General features: G+C 40.2%; 2 protein-coding genes across 2 annotated transcripts; one reads left to right on the top strand and one right to left on the bottom strand.

The window, feature by feature from the left end:
- Positions 1–15,311: 15,311 nt before the first annotated feature.
- LOC138906154 (uncharacterized) lies at positions 15,312–15,749 on the top strand. Its single transcript, XM_070194679.1, has one exon. It carries the CDS (start codon positions 15,312–15,314, stop codon positions 15,747–15,749), a length of 438 nt encoding a protein of 145 aa, XP_070050780.1.
- Positions 15,750–20,338: 4,589 nt separating this feature from the next.
- On the bottom strand, positions 20,339–23,761 carry LOC104105446 (large ribosomal subunit protein uL29). The gene is made up of 4 exons (XM_009613755.4): positions 23,607–23,761; positions 23,379–23,514; positions 22,823–22,979; positions 20,339–20,614 (listed from the first exon to the last, which is right to left on the bottom strand). The coding sequence occupies exons 1-4, from the start codon at positions 23,608–23,610 to the stop codon at positions 20,540–20,542; spliced, it is 372 nt and encodes a 123-aa protein (XP_009612050.1). The 5' UTR covers positions 23,611–23,761; the 3' UTR covers positions 20,339–20,539.
- Positions 23,762–25,015: the final 1,254 nt, after the last annotated feature.

Here is a 25,015-nt window from a genome sequence, read left to right as displayed (position 1 = left end):
GTGGAGGTGTACTAATAGGAGCTGGTGGTGCACTGTAGGCTAGCTGGTCAGAATAATGCATCTGAGGGCCACGACCACCTAAGGCACCGTGGGATGCCTAAAGCGCTGAATGAAACGGTATGGGAGGATGTACTCTACCAAAAGTACTCATGCCTCTAGATGAGGCACCGTTGAACTCACCGGAATGACGAGGCCTCTGGTTAGACCCCTGACCTCCCTGAGTAAGAACCATCTCGACTCGTTTGGCGACATTAGCAGCCGCCTGAAAAGAAATCTCACTCCCAGTCTCCTTAGCCATCTGCAATCTGATAGGCTGAGCAAGTCCATCAATAAACCTCCTCACCCTATCTCTCTCGGTGGGAAGCAGAAGAATGGCATCTCCGACCTGTGTCGCAATAACCGGTGGAACTAATCCGACTGGCTAAGCTTCTGGAGCCTAATACTGTGGAGCTATCTGCTCCGGAGCGGGAGTGGTAGGAGTTTAGGCTCCTCCTCTAGATTGAGAGACTGCTGGAGCCATGGGAAATGCGCTAGTCTGGGCCACACTCTCCATAAGGCCCACCAAACGGACCAAAGCATCCTGAAGTACTGGGTAGCAATGAACCCCTCCGGAACCTGAGTTGGTCCGACATGAACAGTCTGGGCTGGAACCTCCTTACCAATCTCTATCTGAGGCTCCACTGCTGGGGATGCTGCTTGGGCCCTAGGCTGAGCCCTGCCCCTCCCCGGCCTCTAACACGGCCTCGACCTCTGCCCCGTGTAGGAGCTATCACTGGAGGCTCTGGCTGCTGCTCAGATGAGGAAGAGGTACGTGTTCTCGCCATCTGCGAGAGAATAAGAGTAGAAGAGTTCAATCAGTATTGAGAAAGCAGAATCGCACAATAGAGAAGAATAGAAGTGAAACTTGTTCCTAAACTTCATAGCCTCTGGAAGATAAGAACAGACGTCTCCGTACCGATCCTCCAGACTCTACTAAGCTTGCTCGTGAATTATGAGACCTAGGCAACTTAGTGCTCTGATACCAACTGTCACGACCCGAAATTTTTCACCGACGGGGCCGTGATGGCGCCTAACATTTCACTTGCTAGGCAAGCCAGCGTTAGGGAATCATTTGCCAATTTCTTATTTCCATTCAGTAATTAACAATAATTAACTAAAATGAAATATAATATGTGCGGAATATCATAAAACTGTATTAATTACTACCACCCGGATCTGGAGTCATAATTCACGAGCATTCTAGAATTTACTACAAGTAATAGTCTGAAAGAAATACAATTGTCTGACTGAAAGAAAATAGTAGGACATAAAAAGATAGACGGGGACTTCAAGGTATGTGAACGCCGACAGATCTACCTTGAGTCTCCGGACAGCGGACCAATAGCAAATCCCGATCAACCTGAGCCGGTATCAAAATCTGCACAGAAAGTGCAGAGTGCAGCATCAGTACAACCGACCCCATGTAGTGGTAAGTGTCGAGCCTAACCTCGACGAAGTAGTGACGAGCCTAAGGCAAGGCACCTACAATCAACCTATACAATTTAACAGTTTATACGCAAATAACAGGAATGAAGAACTAAACAGGAAATGTCGGGAGGAGAAACATACTGAGGAGAATACAAGATGAAGAACTACAACAGAATGATCACCGGAGCAGTCAATATACGATGGATCAATAGGAATAGTGAATACAGTAAGTAAAAATGCATGGCATCACCCTTCGTGCTTTTACTCTCAATCTCACCATAAAATTAATAAAAACGGCACGGCATCACCCTTCGTGATTTTACTCTCATATCATGGCACGACATCATCCTTCCTACATTAACACTAACAATATGGCACAGCATCACCCTTCGTGCATTAACACTCACAATATGGCACGGCATTACCCTTCGTGCATTAACACTCACAATATAGCACGGCATCACCCTTCGTGCATTAACACTCTCCCTTACCATAATGCAATGCATAAATAACAACAAGGAGGTAGAATAACAAGTACAAACCTTACTTCAACATTTGGTTCTAAAATATAAATCTCATCTTGAAATAAAAACTCAATTATCACCTGAAAATTCCGTGAACATGATAAGAACGATAATTTGAACAACACTAGAACACCTAGAACTACGAATTTAGCACCAAATCAAATGAAATTCTCAAGAACACTTTAAATTTTCTATTTTCTCAACTGGACGTCCGAATCACGTCAAATCAACTCAGTTCCTCACCAAATTTCACAGACAAGTCTTAGATATCATATTGAACCTGTACCGGGCTCCAGAACCAAAATACGGACCCGATACTAACAATGCCAAATATCAATCAATTCTTAAAAACAAATAATTTCCAAACTTTTAATTTTCATCAAAAATTCATCACTCAAGCTAGGGACCTCCGAATTCGATTCCGGGCTTACGCCCACGTCCCATAATTCGATACGGACCTACCGGGACCGTCAAAGCACAGATTCGGGGTCATTTACCAAAAATGTTGACCGAAATCAACTAAAATCAACTTTTAAGGCAAAAATTCTTATTTTCAACATAAAAGCTTTCCGGAAACCTGTCCGTACTGCGCATGCAAATCGAGGAGGGTAAAAAGGGGATTTTTAAGGCTTAAGAGCGCATATTCGAGTTCTAAAGCATAAGATGACCTTTTGGGTCATCACATAATGTAAGCTCACTCGGTTTGAAATCAAGTAGGACATCTTTCGGGATGTGATGAAGGATTTTGGGTTAGGGAAGGATACCGTATGGTTAAGTGGTTACACCTTTCCTTGAGCACTTCATCTTTCATTTATCGGCTTATAATTGCCAATTTTTAGAGTCACTTTCTTTTCATTGGGGGCTAGAGAAACTTAACATCACTCTTTCTTTATTGTTTCATTCTTTTCCCCTTTTTTGATTTCTCAATGTTCGGGATCATTACCTATTTTTGAATCCATCAACCCTTATACTTATTCACTTTTTGTAGTTTTCGTTTTGTTCTTTTCTTCTCTTGCCTTCTCTTTTCATAGAGATCATTTCTTTTTCTTTTTCTTTCTTTTTTTGTGTTTTGATACCTTTTTGAAATTTCTCATATCTCCCCCAAACTTACATTTTAAACCATTTGTTTCACATGAGTATTAAGGAAAGATCGGGTGCCAAGAGAGGGTCACGACAAAACGGGTAAAGGATTGTAACATGGTTATCAAATGAGAAAGGCTAGAGGCTCAAAGGGGATGAGTAGGGCTAACGACATTGGTTGGAAATAGAAAACTCAAACGGACCCAAGGAGAGCCTACAATCACTTCTCTAACCTAGCAAAACTTAGGGTTTTCCTTGAAACACATTCGGGGCAAGTTCTAGGCCCTTCGCACGGATACTAAAATGACCCCTCACGCAATTAGATTGTAAAAGAGGATAGAGTCGGGAACCTAAAATGACCACATTCAAGTTTAAAGATCACTATGGTCCTATTAAACCACTCGATGATTACCAAATTCAACTCAAGAGTCACAAAGTCACTAACTAGAGCTATTTCTTTTGAAAACCTTATCTCTAACCATAAGCACGTAGTTAAGTGTGTTGGTTCCAAATGAAGCATGGTTGACTCTTCGAGTATGAATTAATTAGGTCTTTTTATTCATTACTACTACAATTATTACCTAAACTCAAAAACATACTCATTCCCTTAAGAAGGTTGTCACACCATCCATCGTTGGGACGAGTCACCCGGTTCACACAACAACTACATTTGGAAAGAACCATGGCATTAAGAAAACCAAAGGCTTATTATCTACTAAAACATAAAAAGAAGCTACTTAACAAATCAAGAACAAATATGGAAAAAACAAAGAATCTAATAAGCAAAAAACTACAATGAAGAAGCTAATGAGCAAAAACTACTAAATATAGAATGGATATACATAATGAGAGAAAGAGAGAGATAATATATACACATACAAATAAGAAAAGAGAAAATATCATCAAATTATTATAGGCCAAATGTATCAAAGTGTACCAAATGTGTCAAATAAACTCCCCCCCCCCCCCCGAATAAAAATAAGAATTGTCCCCAATGCTTAGCAAAATAAGAGTAAAGGAGGAAAGGGTCAAGAAAACTCCCTACGGCTCCTTGGACAACTCTGTGTCCCCATCAATGTCGTCGCCCTCCCGATCATCCAACTAGATCTCATCATCCTCGATTCTAGGTGTGGTTGGGTTGGCGAACATCCGACATACTGCCTCATCAGTGTTGGCAGAAAGATCTGGCTCTTCAGACTTGCCAGGTGGTGCTACCGGTGCAGATGGGGCTGAAGGATCTACAGCAGACTGGTACGGGTCAAGCAGCATGTCAAAGGGAAGGTCTCTGGCTGTAGAAATTTTGTTCACCTCTTTTCGAAGCTTATCCACTAACTTCTTGGTGGCATGAGACTTCCTCATCTTCTTTACATCCTTTCTCAGCTCTTTAATCACTGACCCTTGTCGTACCAAGGTGCTCATAATGGTCTTCTGGTTCTCCAAAATCTTCTTTTGTGTCTCATCAATGGTCGAGGGAACCTGAGTTGCCTGAGAAGTGGACTGAACTGCAATAGTACTGGATAAGTCAGAAAGTTTTGCATTAGTTGTTTGCATCCAGTTATTGAGACTCGCCAATGTCTTAAAGACTCGCATCGCATATAATAGGGCAATAGGCATGGGAACTGGCCTCAGAGCTGAGGCAGGAGTTGTGGCATGAGTTGTAGTAGGGGTTGTGGATGATGGCGGAGTCGTAACTGCGGCACTAGAGGAAGGCTCATTCGAAGTGGATGGAATATCAACTATCTTAGAAACTATCACAGCTGACTCATCAGACTGGCTTGTGCTAGTAGGAGGCTGAACTTTCTTCTTTGGGTTAATCGCATCCATCAGTGAGTACCAAGCAAAAGCCTTCTTCGGCCTCACCTTTGTGTCATAATCCCATGGCACTACCTTGCATCAGTGAGATATTCTGTAATGGTGTTGGGATACAGGTAGGACGATTCATCTTGCCGTGCGATCACTGAGATGTTGGCCGACATCATAGCACCCACATTGATTGGGTACCCGGCCATAATAGATTCCACAGGAACTTCTTAAAGAATAGGAAGGTGAGTTTTTTTCTGGCACGGATCTAACCTACTGCACATAAAGGTTTTCCACCCCTTCACCTCGAAACTTAGAGTGCTCCGGTGGATGGGAACTCTAGTAGCAATCCATGGTGGTGGTGGCCCTGGTGTTGCTAGAATCTCCGCTAACTAAGGTCGGACTTCGTCTCCATGTTCACACTTCTCCAAATACTCCTTTGGTTCAACATCCTCGAAGCCCAAGTGTATGTGGAGTGTATGCTATTCAAACCGCACCTTGAAGTTACGTACTTTGGTCACCTTCGTCCCCTTTTTCATATGAGCCACATTGGCATAGCATTCACGAACAAGGTACTCTTTGGCATCCACTACACTCTGGGTAAACCACATCCACCCCTTTTGTGCCTAGAACTGTCTCAATATGGTCGGGTTGTACCTCTCCAAATCTATCAATAGAAATTGTCACTCAAGAGTTAGCGACCTCACTAGACACCACATACGGAAGCTGGTAAAGGCAACCAGGCTGAAAAAGCGGTCCTCCCAAACCTCTTTCTTCTTTGATCTTTCAAGGACGACAGTTATAGCATCTCTCCCTCTGCTATCATCGGGGATATCATGAACTGGTGTATCATGTGCCTCAGGAAATGGTGTAGCCGATGGCTCAGAAGCCTGACTAGCACTCTCCGATCTCTCAAAAGTGCAATAAGATGAGGACGGCTCGTCCCTAAGTTGGTATCTCCCTTGCGGTCTCGACTGTATGACCGACTGCTCCTAAACTGAGGTTGTATTTCCCTCTGACGCTTCCCTAGAGGGGACATATGAGCTAATATCAGAGAGGTCTACACATCCCTCTCCCGGCTGTTGCTTTCTTCCTTATTGTCTTTGATTGGCCAAGGGCTAAGGCACTCTTGCCTCGACCCCGAGAAGATTCACCTCTCCCTTTAGAAGTGGCTCTTCGTTCTCTGGATTGAATCATTATCTGTATCAAGCAAAGGCAATTGTTAGTTGCAATTCAATTTTCAAACATACACAGGAGAAATGCAAGTAAAGGATAAACCAGAGTACACAGTAAGGTTGTTCAATTAGATTATGCTTGCAGGGAACAAGATTTGCAGTCCGCACAATTTCACTTGCGGACCGCATATTTTTGTTGTGCGCCGCAAAATAAAGTGTGGTCCGCATAATTTCACTTGTGTCCGCCCCTCTGAAACCCAAAAATTCCATCTATATGATGACAGAGATTTGGCTAATGTGCGGCCGCAATAGGATTTCTGCGGTCCGCACAATTAAACTTGCGACCGCACATTGGAGTCTCAAAGTAGGGACTCTCTAACGACAGTTAATGTGTTGTTCTGCGGCCACAATGGGAATTCTACGGTCCGTACATTTTAACTTGCGACTGCATATCCCTTCGTCACTAAGTTGCCTTAATTTCAACATCTGCGGACCGCACAAATTCAAGTGTGGTCGCAGATTTCAAAAACTACGTATAGGTCAAACTTTTCTACCTAGGTTTTTCAATTTTGTGCACAATTTGATATGGCAACATTATAGAAACATGAAATTGCACTAACCCAGTGCCCATAGAGCATATATCAAGTTAACCTAGTTCAGATTTACCCCTCATGGACATATAAATGAACTCGAATAACAAATGGCCTAAAAAGAACTAAAAATCTACAAATTAAACTAACTAAAAAGATTAACATGAAATTAAAGCATACCATATAGAGTGTGTGTAATGAGGGACTGATAAAAGTGGTTGTGTGTGTGGACAGATGAAATCTCCAAGAAAATTCAACAGAGCACATTTTTTGTTCAAATAGTGAAATGTGTAAATTTGGCCTCGTTCCTCTATTTATACTTATGGTTTTCTAAGGGAAATAAGGGCGAGTGCAACCGCATATTTTCATGTGCAGTGCGCACTCTATTACCTGGGACCTCATCTCAGCTTCGTCTGCAGTCCGCATATTTTCATGTGCGGTCACAAAATTCACTTGCGGTCGCAGATCGACCTTCGTGCTGACAAGCTAAAACTTCATAGAGTTGATATTTTCATCATCTCGATCGTTCGGTCCGCAAGATAAATGTGTGGACGCAATAGGCATTTGCTATAACACCAACAAATGTGCGGTCCACACAAATCAACTGCGGTTCGCATTTCATTAGACCACTTAGCCAAAGTTTTTGTCCACAATTCCTGTAAACCACACTCAGCCCTGTAGCACACTTCAAATCAAGTTAGAACAAAAATAACACCTAACTAAAAAAGAAAAAGGAAAATAAACATGGGGTGCCTCCTAAGAAGCGCTTGATTTAACGTCGCGGCATGACGCAAAATACCCTCAAGTGAAATGAATGTCCGCCATGGCGTGGCTATCTCCAACCTTTCCCAAATAGTGCTTCACCCGGTGACCATTGACTCGGAATGATTCATTATTTTTATTTTTCAAGTCTAATGCACAAAAAGGTGTCAAACCCACAATTTCAAAAGGACCGCTCCATTTAGACTTTAGTTTCCCGGGAAACATCCTCAACCTTGAGTTAAAAAACAACACAAGATCGCCTACCTTGAACTCTTTGTTCCAAATATATTTGTCATGATGATATTTCATATTTTCTTTGTACAAGAACGAACTTGCATAAGCATGGTACCGGAACTCAAAAAATTCATTCAAGTGTGCAACCCTCAAGTTAGCGGCTACATCCCAATTAAGATCCAACTTCTTTAGAACCCACATGGCCTTGTGCTCTAGCTCCACCGGAAGATGACAAGCTTTCTCGAACACCAACCGGTGTGGAGACATTTCGATAGGTGTTTTGTAAGCCATCTGATAAGCCCATAATGCATCATCAAGCTTCTTAGACCAATCCGTCCGATTAGCATTCACCGTTATGGACAAGATACTATTTATCTCCCAGTTGAACACTTCCACTTTCCCTCTAGCTTGTGGGTGATAGGGAGTCGTGACTTTGTGAGTAACACAATAATTGCTAAGTAAAGTGTCGAAAGCATTGTTGCAAAAATGTGACCCCCCATTGTTTATAATTGAACACGGAGTACCAAACCTTGTGAAAATATTCTTCTTCAAGAACACCACCACACTTCTTGCCTCATTGTTGGGCAAAGAAACGGCCTCAGCCCATTTAGACATATAATCCACCGCGACCAAGATGTAGGTGTTTCTACCAGAACTCACAAAAGGACCCATGAAGTCAATACCTCACACATCAAAAATATCAATCTCCAAAATGGTAATGAGAGGCATTTCATTTTTATTCTAGATTCCACTAGCTCGTTGACATTCATCACATCTTTTCACTAACTCACTTGCATCCTTGTGAAGAGTGGGCTAATATAAATCACAACTAAGCACTTTGGTTTCCGTTCTCGCTCCACAATGATGACCACCATATGGCGAAGAATGACAATCCCCAAGAATCTCACCTTGCTATTCTTCCAATACAAATATTCTAATCACCCCATCCGTACAAATTCGGAAGAGGTATGGTTCATCCCAATAATAATCTTGATAATCTTGTTTGAACTTCTTCCTTTGGTTTGAAGAGAACTTATCCGGGATGATTCCACACACAAAAAAAATTTCTAAATCCGTGAACCATGGCACCTCTTTCGTTGAAATTTCCAAGAGTTTCTCATCGGGGGAAGAATCATTGATTTCAAGGCTATCATGCGGCCTCCCATCCTCCTTCAAACGAGACCAGCAGTCTGCCACTTGGTTTTCACTACCTTTTCTATCTTGGATGTCAATATAAAACTCTTGCAACAAGAGCACCCATCTCATCAACTGAGCTTTGGAGTCCTTGATCATAAGATAACGAAGCGCCACATGATCTGTGTGGACAATAACTTTTGCACCCATCAAGTACGGGCGGAACTTCTCAATTGCAAACACAATGGCATGGAGCTCTTTCTCCGTAATGATATAGTTGACTTGGGCAGTATTCATGGTCTTACTAGCATAGTATACTGGATGAAACATCTTGTTGATGCATTGCCCCAAAATAGCACCAACCGTTACGTCACTTGCATCACACATGAGTTCAAAAGGTACACTCCAATTTGTAGCGGTGATGATATGAGTAGTTCTCAACTTGAACTTCAACAATTCAAAAGTTCTCATGCAATCATAATTGAAGTTAAACTTAGAATCCTTCTCAAGAAGCTTGCATAACGGGTTCAACACCTTAGAGAAATCTTTGATGGAATGCCGGTAAAACCCCGTGTGGCCTAAGAAACTCCTCACACCCTTCATCGAAGTTGGAGGTGGAAGTTCACCTCAATCTTTGTCTTGTCAACTTCAATTCTATTCTTTTAGATTGTTGCCAAAGACAATGCCTTTCTCGACCATGAAATGACATTTCTCTTAATTGAGAACCAAATTTATTTCTTCACATCTAGCCAACACTTTTTCCAAATTTTCAAGACAATCATCAAAATAATCTCCAACCCCCAAGAAGTCATCCGTGAAAACTTCAAAGTAGTCCTCCACCATGTCCATGAAAATATCCATCATATACCTTTGAAAAGTTGTCGGTGCATTGCACAAACCAAATGACATCCGCTTGAATGCGAAAGTACCATAGGGACATGTAAAGGTTGTATACTTTTGATCTTCCGGAGCAAAAAGAATTTTGTTGTAGCTTGTATACACATCAAGAAATTAATAGAAAGCACGGATGGCCAATCTATCGAGCATTTGATCTAAGAAAGGAAGTGGAAAGTGATCCCTCCTTGTGACTTTGTTGAGCTTGCGATAGTCCATAAACACCCTCCAACCGGTCACCGTTCTTGTAGGAATCAACTCATTCTTGTCATTGGTGACCCCCGTCATGCCCCCTTTCTTTGGGACACATTGAACCAGAGAAGTCTACGAACTATCGGAGACAGGGTAGACAACCCCGACATCCAACCACTTAATAATCTCCTTTTTGACAACTTGTTGCATAGCCTCATTGAGTATCCTTTGATGTTCAATAGATGATTTGGTGCCCTCCTCCAAATTGATCTTATGCATGCAAAATGAAGTGGCTTATCCCCCGAATATCCTCCAAGGTCCATTCAATATCCTTCTTCCTCTTTTGTAGCACCGCCAAAGTGGAATCTACTTGCACGTTAGTCAAACAAGAGAAAAGAATAACCGATAAAGTAGAATAAGGACCAACAAATTCATATCGAATATGTGAAGGCAATGGCTTCAACCCAAGGTAGGAGGCTTTTCAATATAAGGCTTTGTATGAGGAGTTGTCCTATCTTCAATATCCAAGGATAATTTTCAAAGTGCATAATTGTACGACCCCATTCCTTGCAAAGAGTTCACACATTCCATGAAGTCATCCATCTCGTCATCATCAAAGTTGAGCAAGACGTCCTCCAACATATCACCAACATTGATCGTAGCACTTGTTTCATCAACAATAATATCAGTCACCAATTCCACACAAGAGCACACCTCATTGACATTTGGTTACCGCATGGACTTACATACATGGAATTCCATTTTTTCATCACCAACCCGGAAGGTAAGTTCTCTGGCTTCAACATCACAAAAGAGCCTTACCTGTAGCAAGGAAAGGTCTCCCAAGAATAATCAGTACCTCATAATCAACTTCACAATCTAGAATGACAAAATCAGCCGGAAGAATGAATTTATCAACATAAACCAAAATATCTTCAATCACTCCCAAGGGCATCTTCATAGTACGATCGGCCATTTGCAATCTCATAGAGGTAGGTCTTGGTTGCCCAATTCTCAAAGTGTTGAAAACCGAATAGGGCATCAAATTGATACTTGCCCCAAGATCGCAAAGAGCTTTAGCAAACTTAGCACTTCCAATTGTAAAAGAAATAGTGAAAGCACCGGGATCCTCCAACTTAGGAGCCATTGAATGCACAATTGCACTCACTTGATGAGTGATGGTTTCAAATTCATTGATCATTTCTTTGTTAAGAGATCCTTCATAAACTTTGCATAATCGGGCATTTGTTCCAAAGCTTCAACTAATGGCACATTGATTGAGATACTCTTCATCATTTGAATGAACTTCTTGAATTGATTCTCACCATTTTTCTTGGCAAGTCTTTTAGGGTATAGAGGTGGAGGCTTAGGCAATGGTGCCTTAGCCATTTGCACTACCGGCTCCGGTATGTCAATAACGTGATCCCTAGGCAGGTTCACCTCCTCTTGAGTCTCTTCCACGCTATCATCAATTTCGATCCGAACTTCATCATTAGGCTGCACTACATTGTTCGAGATTTCCTCTTCTTTCACCACTTTATCATCATCAACAAGTTGCTTTTGACTTGAGTTGGGTGCATTCCCACTTCTTCCACTTCTTGCGGTAATGGCCATGGCATGTCTCGTGCTGTTTCCACCCTTTGGGTTTACTACCGTGTCACTTGGTAGTGCCCCCTTAGGACGAGAATTTAGTGCTTGAGAGATTTGCCCCATTTGAACTTCTAGGTTGCGGATTGATGTGTTGTGTGAGGCAATTTGGGCATTCGAATCGACATTATTTTCTATCATTTGCTTGAACATATTTTCAATACACCACATCTTGTTGTTTGAAGAACTTGAACCATGTGAATGATAAGGAGACAGATTGCTCGATTGTTGGTACATCGGGGGACTTTGAAAGCCCGACCCCCGGTTGACTTGATTGTTGTTCCATCCGCCTTGATTATTAACCCCCCCCCCCCCACATCCCCAAATTTCCTTGATTATTTCCACTTCAAATTCCTTGGTTGTTGTTGTTATGCTAATTCCCTTGATTTTTGCCACCACTCCAATTTCCTTGATTGTTAGAATTCCAATTGCCTTGATTGTTTTGAGGTCGCCATTTTTGTTGGTTTGGGCCTTGGGAGTTGTTTCCGTGCCCTTAACATATTGCACTTACTATTCTTGTTCATTATAGGAATCATCTTGCTCAAAGCCACTATCCTCTTGCACATAATTCTCCACTCAATTTTGCACTTGTGGACCCTTGGTCTTCCTCTTGTGTACCATCATGTTCATCCATTACATGGCATTGACTTGCTTAGGATTTTGCACTTGATGAAGTTGAGCCTTTGCTAGTTGATTCATGGTAGTAGTTAACTCGGCAATGGCTTGCCTGTGGTCATGCAATTCTTTGTGAAGGTGTATCATATTCGGATCACCTTGTGGAACATTGGCTCGAGATTACCAAGCCGATGACATTTCTGCCATTTCATCCAAACTCCCACATGCCTCCGCATAAGGCGTAGTCATAAAGTTCGCACCTGCAAGTTGATTCACTACACATTCGTTAGGTGTGTTAATCCCACGATATAAGGTTTGTTGAATCATGTTTTTTGTCATATCGGTGTTGGTACATTCCTTAACCACCATTCTATAGAACTCCAATATCTCGTGTAATGGTTCATTCGGCTCTTGCTTGAATGCCAAATTCTCATCTCGAAGTGTAGCCATGAGCTCGGGAGAGAAGAACTTAGCAATAAATATTTTCTCCAACTCATCCCAAGTGTGAATGGAATGGTTCGGTAATCATTCCAACCAATCTAAATCTTTCCCCCGTAGAGAGAAGGGAAAAAGCCTTAGCACAAATGCATCCTCGGAGATATTTGTTTGTTTGCTCCCCCAACAAGTATCCATTAACCCCTTTAAATGTTTGTATGCATTTTGAGTTAGAGCAACGGTGAAAAAACCCCATTGCTCAAGTAAAGTGAGCAACACATTGGTGATTTGGAAGTTGTCCTCCCTAATACGGGGAGCATCACATAAAGACGTTAATGCGTGTTTTGTTGATTGGGGTGTATTATAGCTCTCAACTCTACATTACCCACTCAATACCTCTCGATCAGAGAGTGATTTTACCTTATTTGGATTTCTCAAGTCCAAATGGGTATCAAACAAAATAGTTGAAATGAGCTCAAGTCGGGTTCTTACTATCTCTAGTTTGAACTCTTTAATTAGGCTAATCAATCTCTCAATTAGCCCAATTCCTTGTTAGCCAAGTTATCCTAGACTAGGTCCATCTTTCTCAAGTAGAGACTAAGTCAAAAAGGCATGAATCAATGTTTGCAACCATTAATTCTAAAATTGAAGAATGAACTAAGCTAAATAATCAACATCTAATCATAAACAAGCATTAAATTAAATACCCATAAAATTTACACACTAGGGTTAGGTCATAACCCTAGTAAGAATCTAGATACTCATAATGGGAATTGAAGAAAATAAAGAGGAAAAGCTAATTAAACTCATAATCAAAGATTAAAATGATGAAATATAATGTTTATACACTAAAATAATCAGAAACGTCCTATAATGGCAAAAGGAAACGGCTACAACAACTTTTAACTTTCAAACTTTTACCTAAATTTGTGAAACTCGTATATTTATAGTGGGGAAAAATTCGCTGACAAAAATTCCCCTCGAGAGGTTCTATGGTCGCACATTTCATGTGTAGTCTGCAGATTTCTTCAGCTGGCAGGAGAGTGGGTTTTGCAGCTGCACATTTCTAGATTGCGGCTGTGAAACAACTTCTGCGGCCGGATAGTTCTTTTGTGGTCCGCACTTCAGCAAGGCGTCAGGACTCGGTCTTTTTGCATATTCTCTGAACTTTGATTTTTTGTCAGTGAAAGTCGTGTTATGTGGCCACACATTGGTCAAAATCATGTTGGGTTCTGTTGCTTGCTTTGTGGCCGCAGATGGAATTTTGTGGTATGTGATTCCTTCCGCGGACCTCACTTCTTTACCTATTCACCCTTTAATGCCTTGTGCTTTAGAACTCTTCTTTTTTAGTCGATTTCATCATGGGAGACCAAACTTCTAATATTCCTGCAATTTGTACAATTTCATTAGTTTCGGGAACGTAAATCAATACTTTCGAACTAAAACAAAAGCAAAAAGTTGCTAATAAGTAGTCAAAATCCTCACTTATCAAACAACTACCCTGTTCATGATTTTGAGTTGGCAACCATTATCCATGCATTGAAGATCTGGAAGCATTACCTCTATAGAGTGTCTTGTGAGGTATTTACATATCATCGGAATCTACAATACTTGTTCAAGCAAAAGGATCTAAATTCGAAGCAGTGGAGATGGTTGGAGGTGTTAAAAGACTATGATAGTACCATTTTTTATCACCTTGGGAAGTCCAATGTGGTGGCCGATGCATTGAGTAAAAAGGCGGTGAGATGGGTAGCCTTGCATATATTCATGTTGGTGAGAGACCGCTTGCATAAGATGTTCAGGCCTTGACCAATTAGTTCGTGAGGTTAGATGTTTTGGAGCCTAGTTGGGTTTTAGCTTACGTGGTTTCTCGGTCTTCTTTATATGAGCACATCAGAGAGCGTCAGTATGACGACCCCCATTTGCTTGTCCTTAATAACACGGTCTAGCATGGTGATGCCAAGGAGGTTTCTATTGGAGATGATGGGGTGGTGAGGATGCAGGGTTGGATTTTTGTGCCCAATGTGGATGGGTTACATGGGTTGATTCTTGAGGAGGCCCACAGCTCATGATATTCCCTTCATCCTGGTGTGGAAAAGATGAATCAGGACTTGAGGCAGCACTATTGGTGGAGAAGAATGAAGAAAGATATAGTGGAGTTTGTAGCTCAGTGCTTGAACTATCAGCATGTAAAGTACGAGCATCAGAGGTCGGGCGATTTGCTTCAGAGGCTTGAGATTCCTGAGTGGAAATGGGAGTGTATCACCATGGACTTCGTTGTTGGGCTCCCATAGACTTTGAAGAAATTTGATACTATTTGAGTGATTGTGGACTCGTTGACTAAGTCCGCGCATTTCATTCCAGTTGGGACTACCTATTCTTCGGAGCAGTTGGATGAGATCTATATCCACGAGATTGTTCAACTTCACGGTGTGGTGGTGTCTATTATTTTTCATCAAGGAACGCAGTTCACATTGCAGTTTTAGAGAGCAGTTCAATGAAATCTAGGCACACGGGTTGAGTTGAGTACATCATTCCACCCTCAGATGGACGGACAGTCCGAGCTCACCATCAGGGTATTGGAGGATATGTTGCATGCTTGTGTTATGGATTTTGGGGGTTCTAGGGGTCCATTTCTACTACTTGTAGAGTTTGCCTACAACAACAACTACCAATCGAGTATTCAGATGGATCCATATGAGGTCTTATATGGGAGGTGGTGTCGGTCTCCAGTTGGGTGGTTTGGGTCAGGTGAGGCTAGGATGTTGGGTACTTATTTGGTTCAGGATGCTTTGGATAAGGTCAGGTTGATTCAGGATCGGCTTCACACGGTACAGCCTATACAAAAAAGTTACGAAGATCAGAAAGTTCGTGATGTTTCTTATATGGTAGGAGAGAAGTTATGGCTCATAGTTTCACCCATGAAGGGTATTATATGGTTCGGGAAGAAGCGCAAGTTAAGCCCTTGGTATATTGGCCATTTTGACGTGCTTGAGAGGATTAGAGAGGTTGCTTACAAGCTTACATTTCCACCTAGTCTATTGAGTGTTCACCCAGTATTTCATGTTTCCATGCTCCGGAAGTACAATGGTGATCCTTCATATGTTTTGGACATCAGCACGGGTCAGTTAGATGGAGATTTGCCTTATGATGTGGAGCCGGTGGCCATTTTGGATCGACAGATTCGAAATTTGAGATAGTCACTCCCCAAACTCAGGGAGCGCAACCGGCGCTCAACCGAGTAAACCCGGCTGAGTAAGCCTATTAGATTTTCTTCTACCCAAAATCATCCATGAATAAAGAGAATACATATTTTCGTTGATTAGACAATAAGGTGATCATGTCTTCAATACCAATTTCTTACCATTAATTACATCATTTTAGAGTCTCAAATTTCACATACATTTTCATGGTCTAAAGTGGAACAAGTAATTCAAACACAACATAACATTGTTTGACTTCCCCAGCACCAATATACAACCTATATTTTGTCCACGGAGCCTCTAATAGATACAGAAGAGTATTATGATAATGTCGGCAACAAGGTCCCGGCTATACCTCAAACACAATACACAAGAAACAAAAGATACATGACCTCGAAATGAAGAGGGGCTCACCAAGTCTGTTGGGAAGAGGGTGTACCGCTATCACTTATCAATGTCTCCTGTTGTGGAACCACCTGCATCCATTGAAGATGCAGCGCCCCCGGCAAAAGGAACGTTAGTACATATGGAATAGTACTAGTATGAATGACAAAATACCCTCTCAGTAGAATGATAAATAATACGAGCAAGTACAATCATAATATCAGTGGAAGCCTCAAACAACATCAAACTTCAAATTAGGATCAAGACAACGTTGAACGAACGTTCCATATTTTAAGTTGGGAGGTCTTTAGTACCAATATGCCATCATTCACGATACCCATATTCACAATACCAATACCACCGTTCTTTTAGCACGGAGTCTAATCACGACCCGATCGGCTAGGCCATCTCATTAGAGACATCAACCACAATCACAATTTCCAACACAATCACCACCATGTGTGTGGCATGGCGTCCGATCATGACCCGATCGGCTAGGCCGTCTCCTTAGAGATATCATCCTTCTTATACCAATCATCTCATTTCATACTTCTTTCGCATCTTTACATTTCATTGGCACTAGTGGCCACAATTATAAAGTCATTATTGGCACGTCGGGCGTATTTAACATTTCACGCTCACCTTTTTCACTTTCAAACATCATCATCATCATCCACAACAAGGCATTTCAAATCAATGTCTTTAGTACACATGTGAGCATTTAAGAGTCTTGGGCACATAGAGATGTTTCAAAAAATTGGCATAATAGCCTTCGTTTGAACTTGACTTGAAGTCGCAACATTATTAATGCACAGCCCATACTTTGAACATATTATCAAATGATAACATAACATGATAAAAGCATTTTGGGATATATATTAAACATATATATTTCAACACAAGCTTATTCGGAATAGCCACTTTCATAATGAACAATTTGGGACTTACATAATTTACATGAATACCGTGGGATTTAATTCTAGGAGAGGAGTTTAGCCAACATACCTCTATGGAGCTTCCTTAAACTCCAAAATATTCCGGAATTCTTGGCAACTTCAATCTATTTTAGAAATATAACAAATTGAACCAAAATTAGGAGGATGATCATGGTTCTAGCTCATTTGAGCATTTTATCAAACACTAGATGTGCATTAAAGTTTCAAGGTCCTCCTATGGTGGTTTCCATCATCCCAACCCCATTATCTACCATTCTTAGCTCAACAATCTTCTTACACTCTTTGATAACACATGCATGCAAGATGGACAACTCTCATGCCCAAAATCTATCTTACTAATTACCCAATTCTAGATAAAATTCGAGATTGAGGGTTAGAGTGTAGAATTTTACTTTTAGGATGAATACCTTGTGGTTTTTACTTGTTAATCTTCCAAGGTTTGAGCAAGAATTGATGAATAAATTGTTGAGGAACACTTTCCCACTCTAGGGCACTCTCTCACTCTAAAAACATCAGGTTTTAGCTCAAGTAATGGTCCATTGCGTCTATTTAACGAAGTAGGGTCAAGTTATAAAAACACAAAAAAAAAATGAAGCTCTGGAACAGGATCTACGGTCGCATATACGACCGAAGAATGGATATGCGGTTAGCATATCAGCCGTACAATTTGGTGCCCAAAACTGTTGCCGCCTGCTTGGGTCTGCGGTAGTTATGCGGCCCGCAGAACTGGTCTGCGGTCGCATAATGCACCGCAGAATTGGTCTGCAGTCGCATAATGCACCGCAGACCTTCCTCCAAGCTGCCCCGCCTCTGATTCGCTTTGCGGCCATTATGCGGTCTGCAGAGTGATTTTGCGACCGCATAGTGGGCCACAGAAATGACATTTCTCGAAAATATTTTCCTTTACTCCCCAGAAATGACTCCTCAAACACATTATCCTAGTTCGGCACCACGAAAACATAAATTCCTTTACGAAATTTTTACGGGGCCTTACATAGCTTCAATGAAAGTACAGTGGAGAGGTCAGCCAGTCGAGGAGGCTACTTGGGAAACTGAGCTGGAGATACAGAGAAACTATCCACACCTATTTGATACTCCATGTATGATTCTAGATCGGTTCGAGAACGAACGTTTGTTTAATAGGGAGAGAATGTAACGACCCGGCCGGTCATTTTGAGTATTGTAACCTCGTTCCCCCATTCACTGCTTATTCTATGTTCATTTGTGGTCATGTGACTTACTGGGGTGGTTGGTTTAGTTCCGGGGATGTTGTGGAATAAATTGGTACACTTAGTCCCAAGGTTGGAAGCCTAAGTTAAAAGAGTTGACCGGATATTGACTTATGTGTAAACGACTCCGGAATGGAGTTTTGATGGTTCTTATAGCTCCATATGGTGATTTTGTCCATATGAATGTGTCTGAATATCAACTTGGAGGTCCGTACGTGGTCTTGGCTTGAATTGGCGAAAGTTGGAAAGTTAAAGGTTTAGAGAGTTGAGAAGTTTGAGCGAGAGTTGGCTTTGTTGATACCGGCCTCGGATTTTGGTTCCGAAAGTTGGAATAGGTCAGTTGTGTCATTTATGACTTGAGTGTAAAATTTGAGGTCAATCAGAGTTCGTTTGATAGGTTTCGACATCGATTGTAGAAGTTGAAAATCCATTTGTTTCAATAGACTTTAATGGGGGTGCGATTCATGTTTTTGATGTTGTTTGATGTGATTTGAGGCTTCGACTAAGCTCATATCGTGTATTAGGATGTGTTGGTATATTTGGATGGGGTCCCGGGGGCCTTGGATGAGCTTCGAATTGATATCGGAATGAATGTTGGACTTATGGGAAATTTGTTGGGTTTCGGGTTTTGTGTAATCGCACATGCGTGAACAGACCGCAGGTGCGGAGCCGCAGAAGCAACAATGAGGGCACAGATGCGGAATGGGGCAAGGCTGGGTAGTGGTCGCATGTGCGAGGTTGTTTCCGCAAATGTGAGCTCGCAGATATGGGAGGATGGTCGCAGTAGCGAATTATGCGAGGGGCAAGAGTTTCCGCAGAAGCGGAGTCTTGGGCACAGGTGCGCCTCCGCAGAAGCGAAGTCTTGTCTGCAGATGCGAAAGCAGGAGGCCTTAAGGGAAACCGCAAAAGAGGGATTTTTTGCTGCACTTGCGGGACCGCAGAAGCGGTTAAGTAAATCGCAGGTGCGAGATGCCTGGACAGAATATATAATAGGGGGTGGAGTCTTTTCTTCATTTTTGGACTTTACAAGCTCGGCTAGTGGCGATATTTGAGAGGGGTTTCACTAAATTTCGAGAAGTAAGTAACTTTTGATCATTTTTATTCATTAATATTGAATACCCATTGATTTCTACACCTAGATTATGTATTTTAAGATAATATTTGGGGGATTTTAGACTATAGATCATAATTAATAGGGAAAACTACACCGTATAATTTCTCCTAAAAATAATATCATGTAAAATGTATATTAAAATATTAATGTATAATATACATATTTTTATCTATAATCAATGTATATTTTTTATATATTTAACTAGCAAATGTAATTATTTTTAGCCGACAGTCCAAATATATAGGAGCGGGCCAAGGTCGTTGAATATTTTAAAAGATACAGGTAGGTTTATTTAATACAAATAATACACACGACGAATTAAGAAAATATCACATGGTGAAATTAAAGTTAACAAATTAACTAGGTTAAGGGCATTTGCGGACCAAAAAGTTAACAGAGGATATTTCTAAGCCATTTTCAATATGTTAGAGGTATTGTTAGCCCTTTTGTTAGATATAAGGGTAAGTTTGAATTCAAAAACTAACATTAAGGGCATTTATGGCCCAAAAGGTGGAAGGAGTGCAAAATTGAGCCATTTTCAATACCTTAGGGATATTGGCCCTTTTCCTTAAATTAAATAGCCATTCCATGCAACCTTGGAGGCTTGTGATTTTTGTTCGCAAACAGATGTTAAATTTTCCAAACAAATCTTACAGCCATATGAATTACAGCATGTTATGTGATGTGTGAGGAACGTCATGGGTTAAAACTCGGATGCAGACAATAGTCGAGTTAATAAAACAAGGACAGGGGGGAACCCATTATCTATCCAGTGCTACGCTAGTCAAAACAGAGCTCACTGGTGATGAGATGCACACCTCATCACCTTGATGCTGAACAAAATCTCGGCAAAGAGGTGAATTAAATCTTGTAAAACATATCACATGCATGAAGACAGATAACTAGGCTTGAACACAACTACTAAAAACTGAACCTTCTCTGACCAGGAAAACATTAGAAAAAACGAAACAAACAAAAATTCCCACTTCATAATGCAACAACAGGAATGACAGAAAATATAGCCACCCAGTGCGGAACAATGTTACACGGCTTTGCTCTGCCAGTTCTAACATCACAATGACTATCTAAGTTGGATTTGGATACTTAAACCTTAATGGCATACTTTCTCAATGGAAAGTACATCTCTTTCTTCTTCTCCCTTTCTGTCTTCAAAGATACCTGCACGTTAAACCAGCGCAAGTTGTTAATGACTTAACTCGAAAATAAACCATGAGTCAGAAGTGAAGAGTGTAGACGGAACCACAAAAGACATGTCAAAAAGATAGCACAAATGAAAACACCAGGTATTCTAACACAGGACCAATTTATGTTCTATGAATTCATATATAACCATAACACAGGACCAATTTATGTTCTATGAATTCATATATAACCATTTATAGCAATACAACAAATAGTATGTAAATCTAACTGTACATAGGCCAGTTCTTGAGCTAATAGCCAATGTACCACAAATTGTACAGATTCAAGCAACAGAGGCAAGAGAAATTAATGAACAAGCATACATTATTCCAAATCCACAAGGTACTCCGACATCTGAATCTTAGAAGTTACACTTGAATATGTACTCACTCACTTGAAAGTGAAAATCAAATACCAAATCAACCAGACAACAAAAGAAAGCAAGCACTTCTTATGTTCAAGCAAGTGCTTCTTATGCCTAGCGTTGGACCAAATTCCTATGTAACTTCAATAAATCCCTCAAAGAACTCAAAAATCTCCAGGCAAAATTAGCAAGAAAAATGAGAATACCACATTAAGTGCAACAAATTCCTCAACAAAACCCTTTAGGTGCTATTTGCATCGGTACAGCTGTAGGCTGGTTGAGGTTTATGCTAGGTGCTAAAGCTAGTTGTGCTGAGTGAGCTCAACATATAAACACATAAAATGTCAAAGTTTACTTCCAGAATTAGAAAGTATGCAGAAAGAGGTTACCAATTATACTGTACAAAGGAATAGGCACCAGAGAATGGACATCAGCTAATATTTATTTTTTTATTAGGGACATCGGCCAGCATTCATTACTTTCCTATCATTCTTCATGAACTTAATGGAATAAAAAAATAGAACATTTTCATTCTTCCCTCTTCTTACTTTTCCATTTTACTTCCTGAATATGGGAACAACTTTTCATTTTAAAGCATGATACTGAATAAATACACAGAGATAAGAAGCCTTATCAAACAAAAATACACAGAGAGATAAGAGATGCAACATTTTGAAAATGAAGACAGATTGAACATGGATCTATGCACCAATGAACTAAAATACAATCCCAATCTAGTCAGGTTCGCCTATATGAATCCTTCATATCTCATTTTGCTCCACTCAAGCCAATTTCTAATTATAATATTTTGTCTTTGAAGGAAAGCCTTGGCACAACCATAACAATCGTCACTGTGTGACCAGGAGGTTACGGGTTCATGTCTTGGAAGCAGCCGCTTGCAGAAATGCAAGGTAAGGTTGTGTACAATAGACGCAATGTGGTCTGATCCTTTCCCAGACCCCGTGCAGACAGATTGAACATGGATCTATGCACCAATGAACTAAAATACAATCCCAATCTAGTCAGGTTCGCCTATATGAATCCTTCATATCTCATTTTGCTCCACTCAAGCCAATTTCTAATTATAATATTTTGTCTTTGAAGGAAAGCCTTGGCACAACCATAACAATCGTCACTGTGTAACCAGGAGGTTACGGGTTCATGTCTTGGAAACAGCCGCTTGCAGAAATGCAAGGTAAGGCTGTGTACAATAGACGCAATGTGGTCTGATCCTTTCCCAGACCCCGTGCAGACAGATTGAACATGGATCTATGCACCAATGAACTAAAATACAATCCCAATCTAGTCAGGTTCGCCTATATGAATCCTTCATATCTCATTTTGCTCCACTCAAGCCAATTTCTAATTATAATATTTTGTCTTTGAAGGAAAGCCTTGGCACAACCATAACAATCGTCACTGTGTGACCAGGAGGTTACGGGTTCATGTCTTGGAAGCAGCCGCTTGCAGAAATGCAAGGTAAGGCTGTGTACAATAGACGCAATGTGGTCTGATCCTTTCCCAGACCCCGTGCATAGCCGGAGTCTTAGTGCATCGTGCTACCGTTTATTAAAGCTAAGTACTGACATATAATATAATGCCACTGTAAAAAAATATAAATGTCACAACTAATAATAATAAATTTAAAACTACACATTAAACATTTAAAGAGCCAATGAGTACAAAACTAGCAAACTATACTATACATCACAACAGAAAGCAATAGGTTTTCATAAACAATGGCAGATCATTATGCAGTCCTTTCAATTATTAAAAACTTAACAGCATAGCCTTAAGAGTCGGGGTCAGGATTTAATTACCTGGTGCTTTGTAAGACGTCTACGGATGGCTCTGGTCTTCTTGGGACGAAGGTCCAGTGGCAAGTACTTCTTGTTCTTGTATGCTTCCCGTAGTGCCGTTTTCTGCTTCTGTGATATCACAGTCAAAACCTGCGCTATCGACAGCCTCACCACCTTTCTGCATCAAAATAACCCATTTACGCAAATGAATCACTTCACATACACATACGCATATCCGCCAACATGGACAAATGTAGCTTTATAGCAGCATGTGCAAGCCCGCCGCTTTCAGGTCCAACAACAATGACCCAGTGTATTCCCACAAGCCACCGCTTTCAGGTCCAATTACATATATACAACTACTATACTGATTAAAACTATCTATACAAGAAGTTCTCTATGTTTACTACTAGTATATAAATTTCTGACAAAACTACTAATACATAAATAGTTGGAAATTTTTAAAACAGATATATCTTCATAATAAGTGTATGCAGTGTTACTCAGAATCCACTGGTTTAAAATCCTAGATCCACCTGTTAATAAATAAAAAACAAAAAGAGGAATGAAAATTTACATTTTAGAGAGCTTGTTGGGAGCACCACCGGTGACTTTAGCGACACGGAGTAGAGCGAGTTCTGCTTTTAAATCCTTCAACTGAGCCGAAAGCTCAGTCTTTGATTTCTGCCTCAGTTCGTGAACTTTGATCCTTGCTATAAAAACGAGGGCAATACTAATACATTCAGTATAACAAACAATATAATGCCGATGCAAAAATAAAAAATGGAAGTTTGGTATCACTTACCCATGGCGTTTCTCTCCGAGTCTCACTCTTTCTCACCACTGAAGAGAATTCTGAAAACCCTAGATGTTCAAATTCGGAAACCACTCGTTGATAGAAGACTATAGACCTGTAATTTTACGGGCCTTCAAGCTCATGGGTTAGTAGAGTTTTATGGCCCAAATATAGGATACAGATGATAATTGGGCTTTTGTTGAACTGGTCTTGGGGAATGTCTCCATTTTAACTGCTCTTAGCAAAATATTCCCTTTGTTTTACTTGAACGTCACAATTTGTTAATATTTAAAGCTTGAAATTCTTGGTGGTAGAAAGTAGAAGATTAATGATTAATTATTTCAAAAATTCATTTTGAATGTTAATAATTCGTGCTTAAATTCTTAGGTCGAACACCAATTTAGTGATTTACTGTAAAAATCTCAAAACTTCATTGTTGGATATTAGAAAATGATGAAGAAGACAAAGTGAATCTTTTTTTGATTTGGGATTTTGACTAAATTAGTGATTGGGAATTGTTTGAGTTGGTATTTGGAGGCTTTGTTTTAAATTTGGGATCATTTGGAGCAGATTTGGGTGGTTTAACCGAAATTGAAGTTGCAAATTCGAGTAACACTTTGTTAAAAAATAATACAAAAAAGTTATGTCAATTGTGTAGATTTCGATGAACAACTTAACATATAAGTAAAATAAATATAACATAAAGTCCACTAATCTGGTAGAGAAATTTCTGAAGAGCAAAATCATGCTAATCGGGTAAACTTTAATAAATAACTTAACAGATAGGTAGAGTAAATATAACATGAACTCTACCAATTCGGTAGAGAAATTCTGAAGAGCAATAACTGTATGCTCGTCCGAGGGTCATTTTGAAATATCGCCAATTTTAAAAACATCCGGCTAGTCCAACCCCTTGCTGGGCCATTTCTACCAACCACCCTCTTTTATGTATTCCTATTTTGCTTGTAAACAACAACAACAACAATAAAAAATCTAGTATAAGTATGTGTATCTTGTGTGTAAAGATATGGGATTTTGACATTGCCGATCACATTCATTGTTTACTTTTTGAATTGTTATACATAATATATTAATTATACACATATTTTACATGAATTATATACATATTATATATTAGTTGAATTTTTTTTTTAAATGGTTGAGTGGAGGCTATTTATGTCAACTCTTCTAATGATTTTGGTTGACTAAATAATTCAAGATTTGCTTAATCAACCTATTCAAATAAGTAAAGTTCATCAATATTAATACGAGTTTAACTTACATATATGGATGGCTCAAAAAGTTATATAATATCGGTCATTTAGAAAATAAGTACAAATAACTGTCAATATTAATAAGAAAAACTAAATAGTTGAGAAATAAGGAAACGGCCAATCATAAAATGTTGCTTATGCTGG

This window comes from Nicotiana tomentosiformis, chromosome 2, assembly GCF_000390325.3.
Source record: "Nicotiana tomentosiformis chromosome 2, ASM39032v3, whole genome shotgun sequence".
NCBI classification, from domain to species: Eukaryota; Viridiplantae; Streptophyta; class Magnoliopsida; order Solanales; family Solanaceae; genus Nicotiana; species Nicotiana tomentosiformis.
The sequence above is the reverse complement of the archived record's forward strand: the minus strand, read 5'-3'. Positions and strand labels throughout refer to the sequence as shown.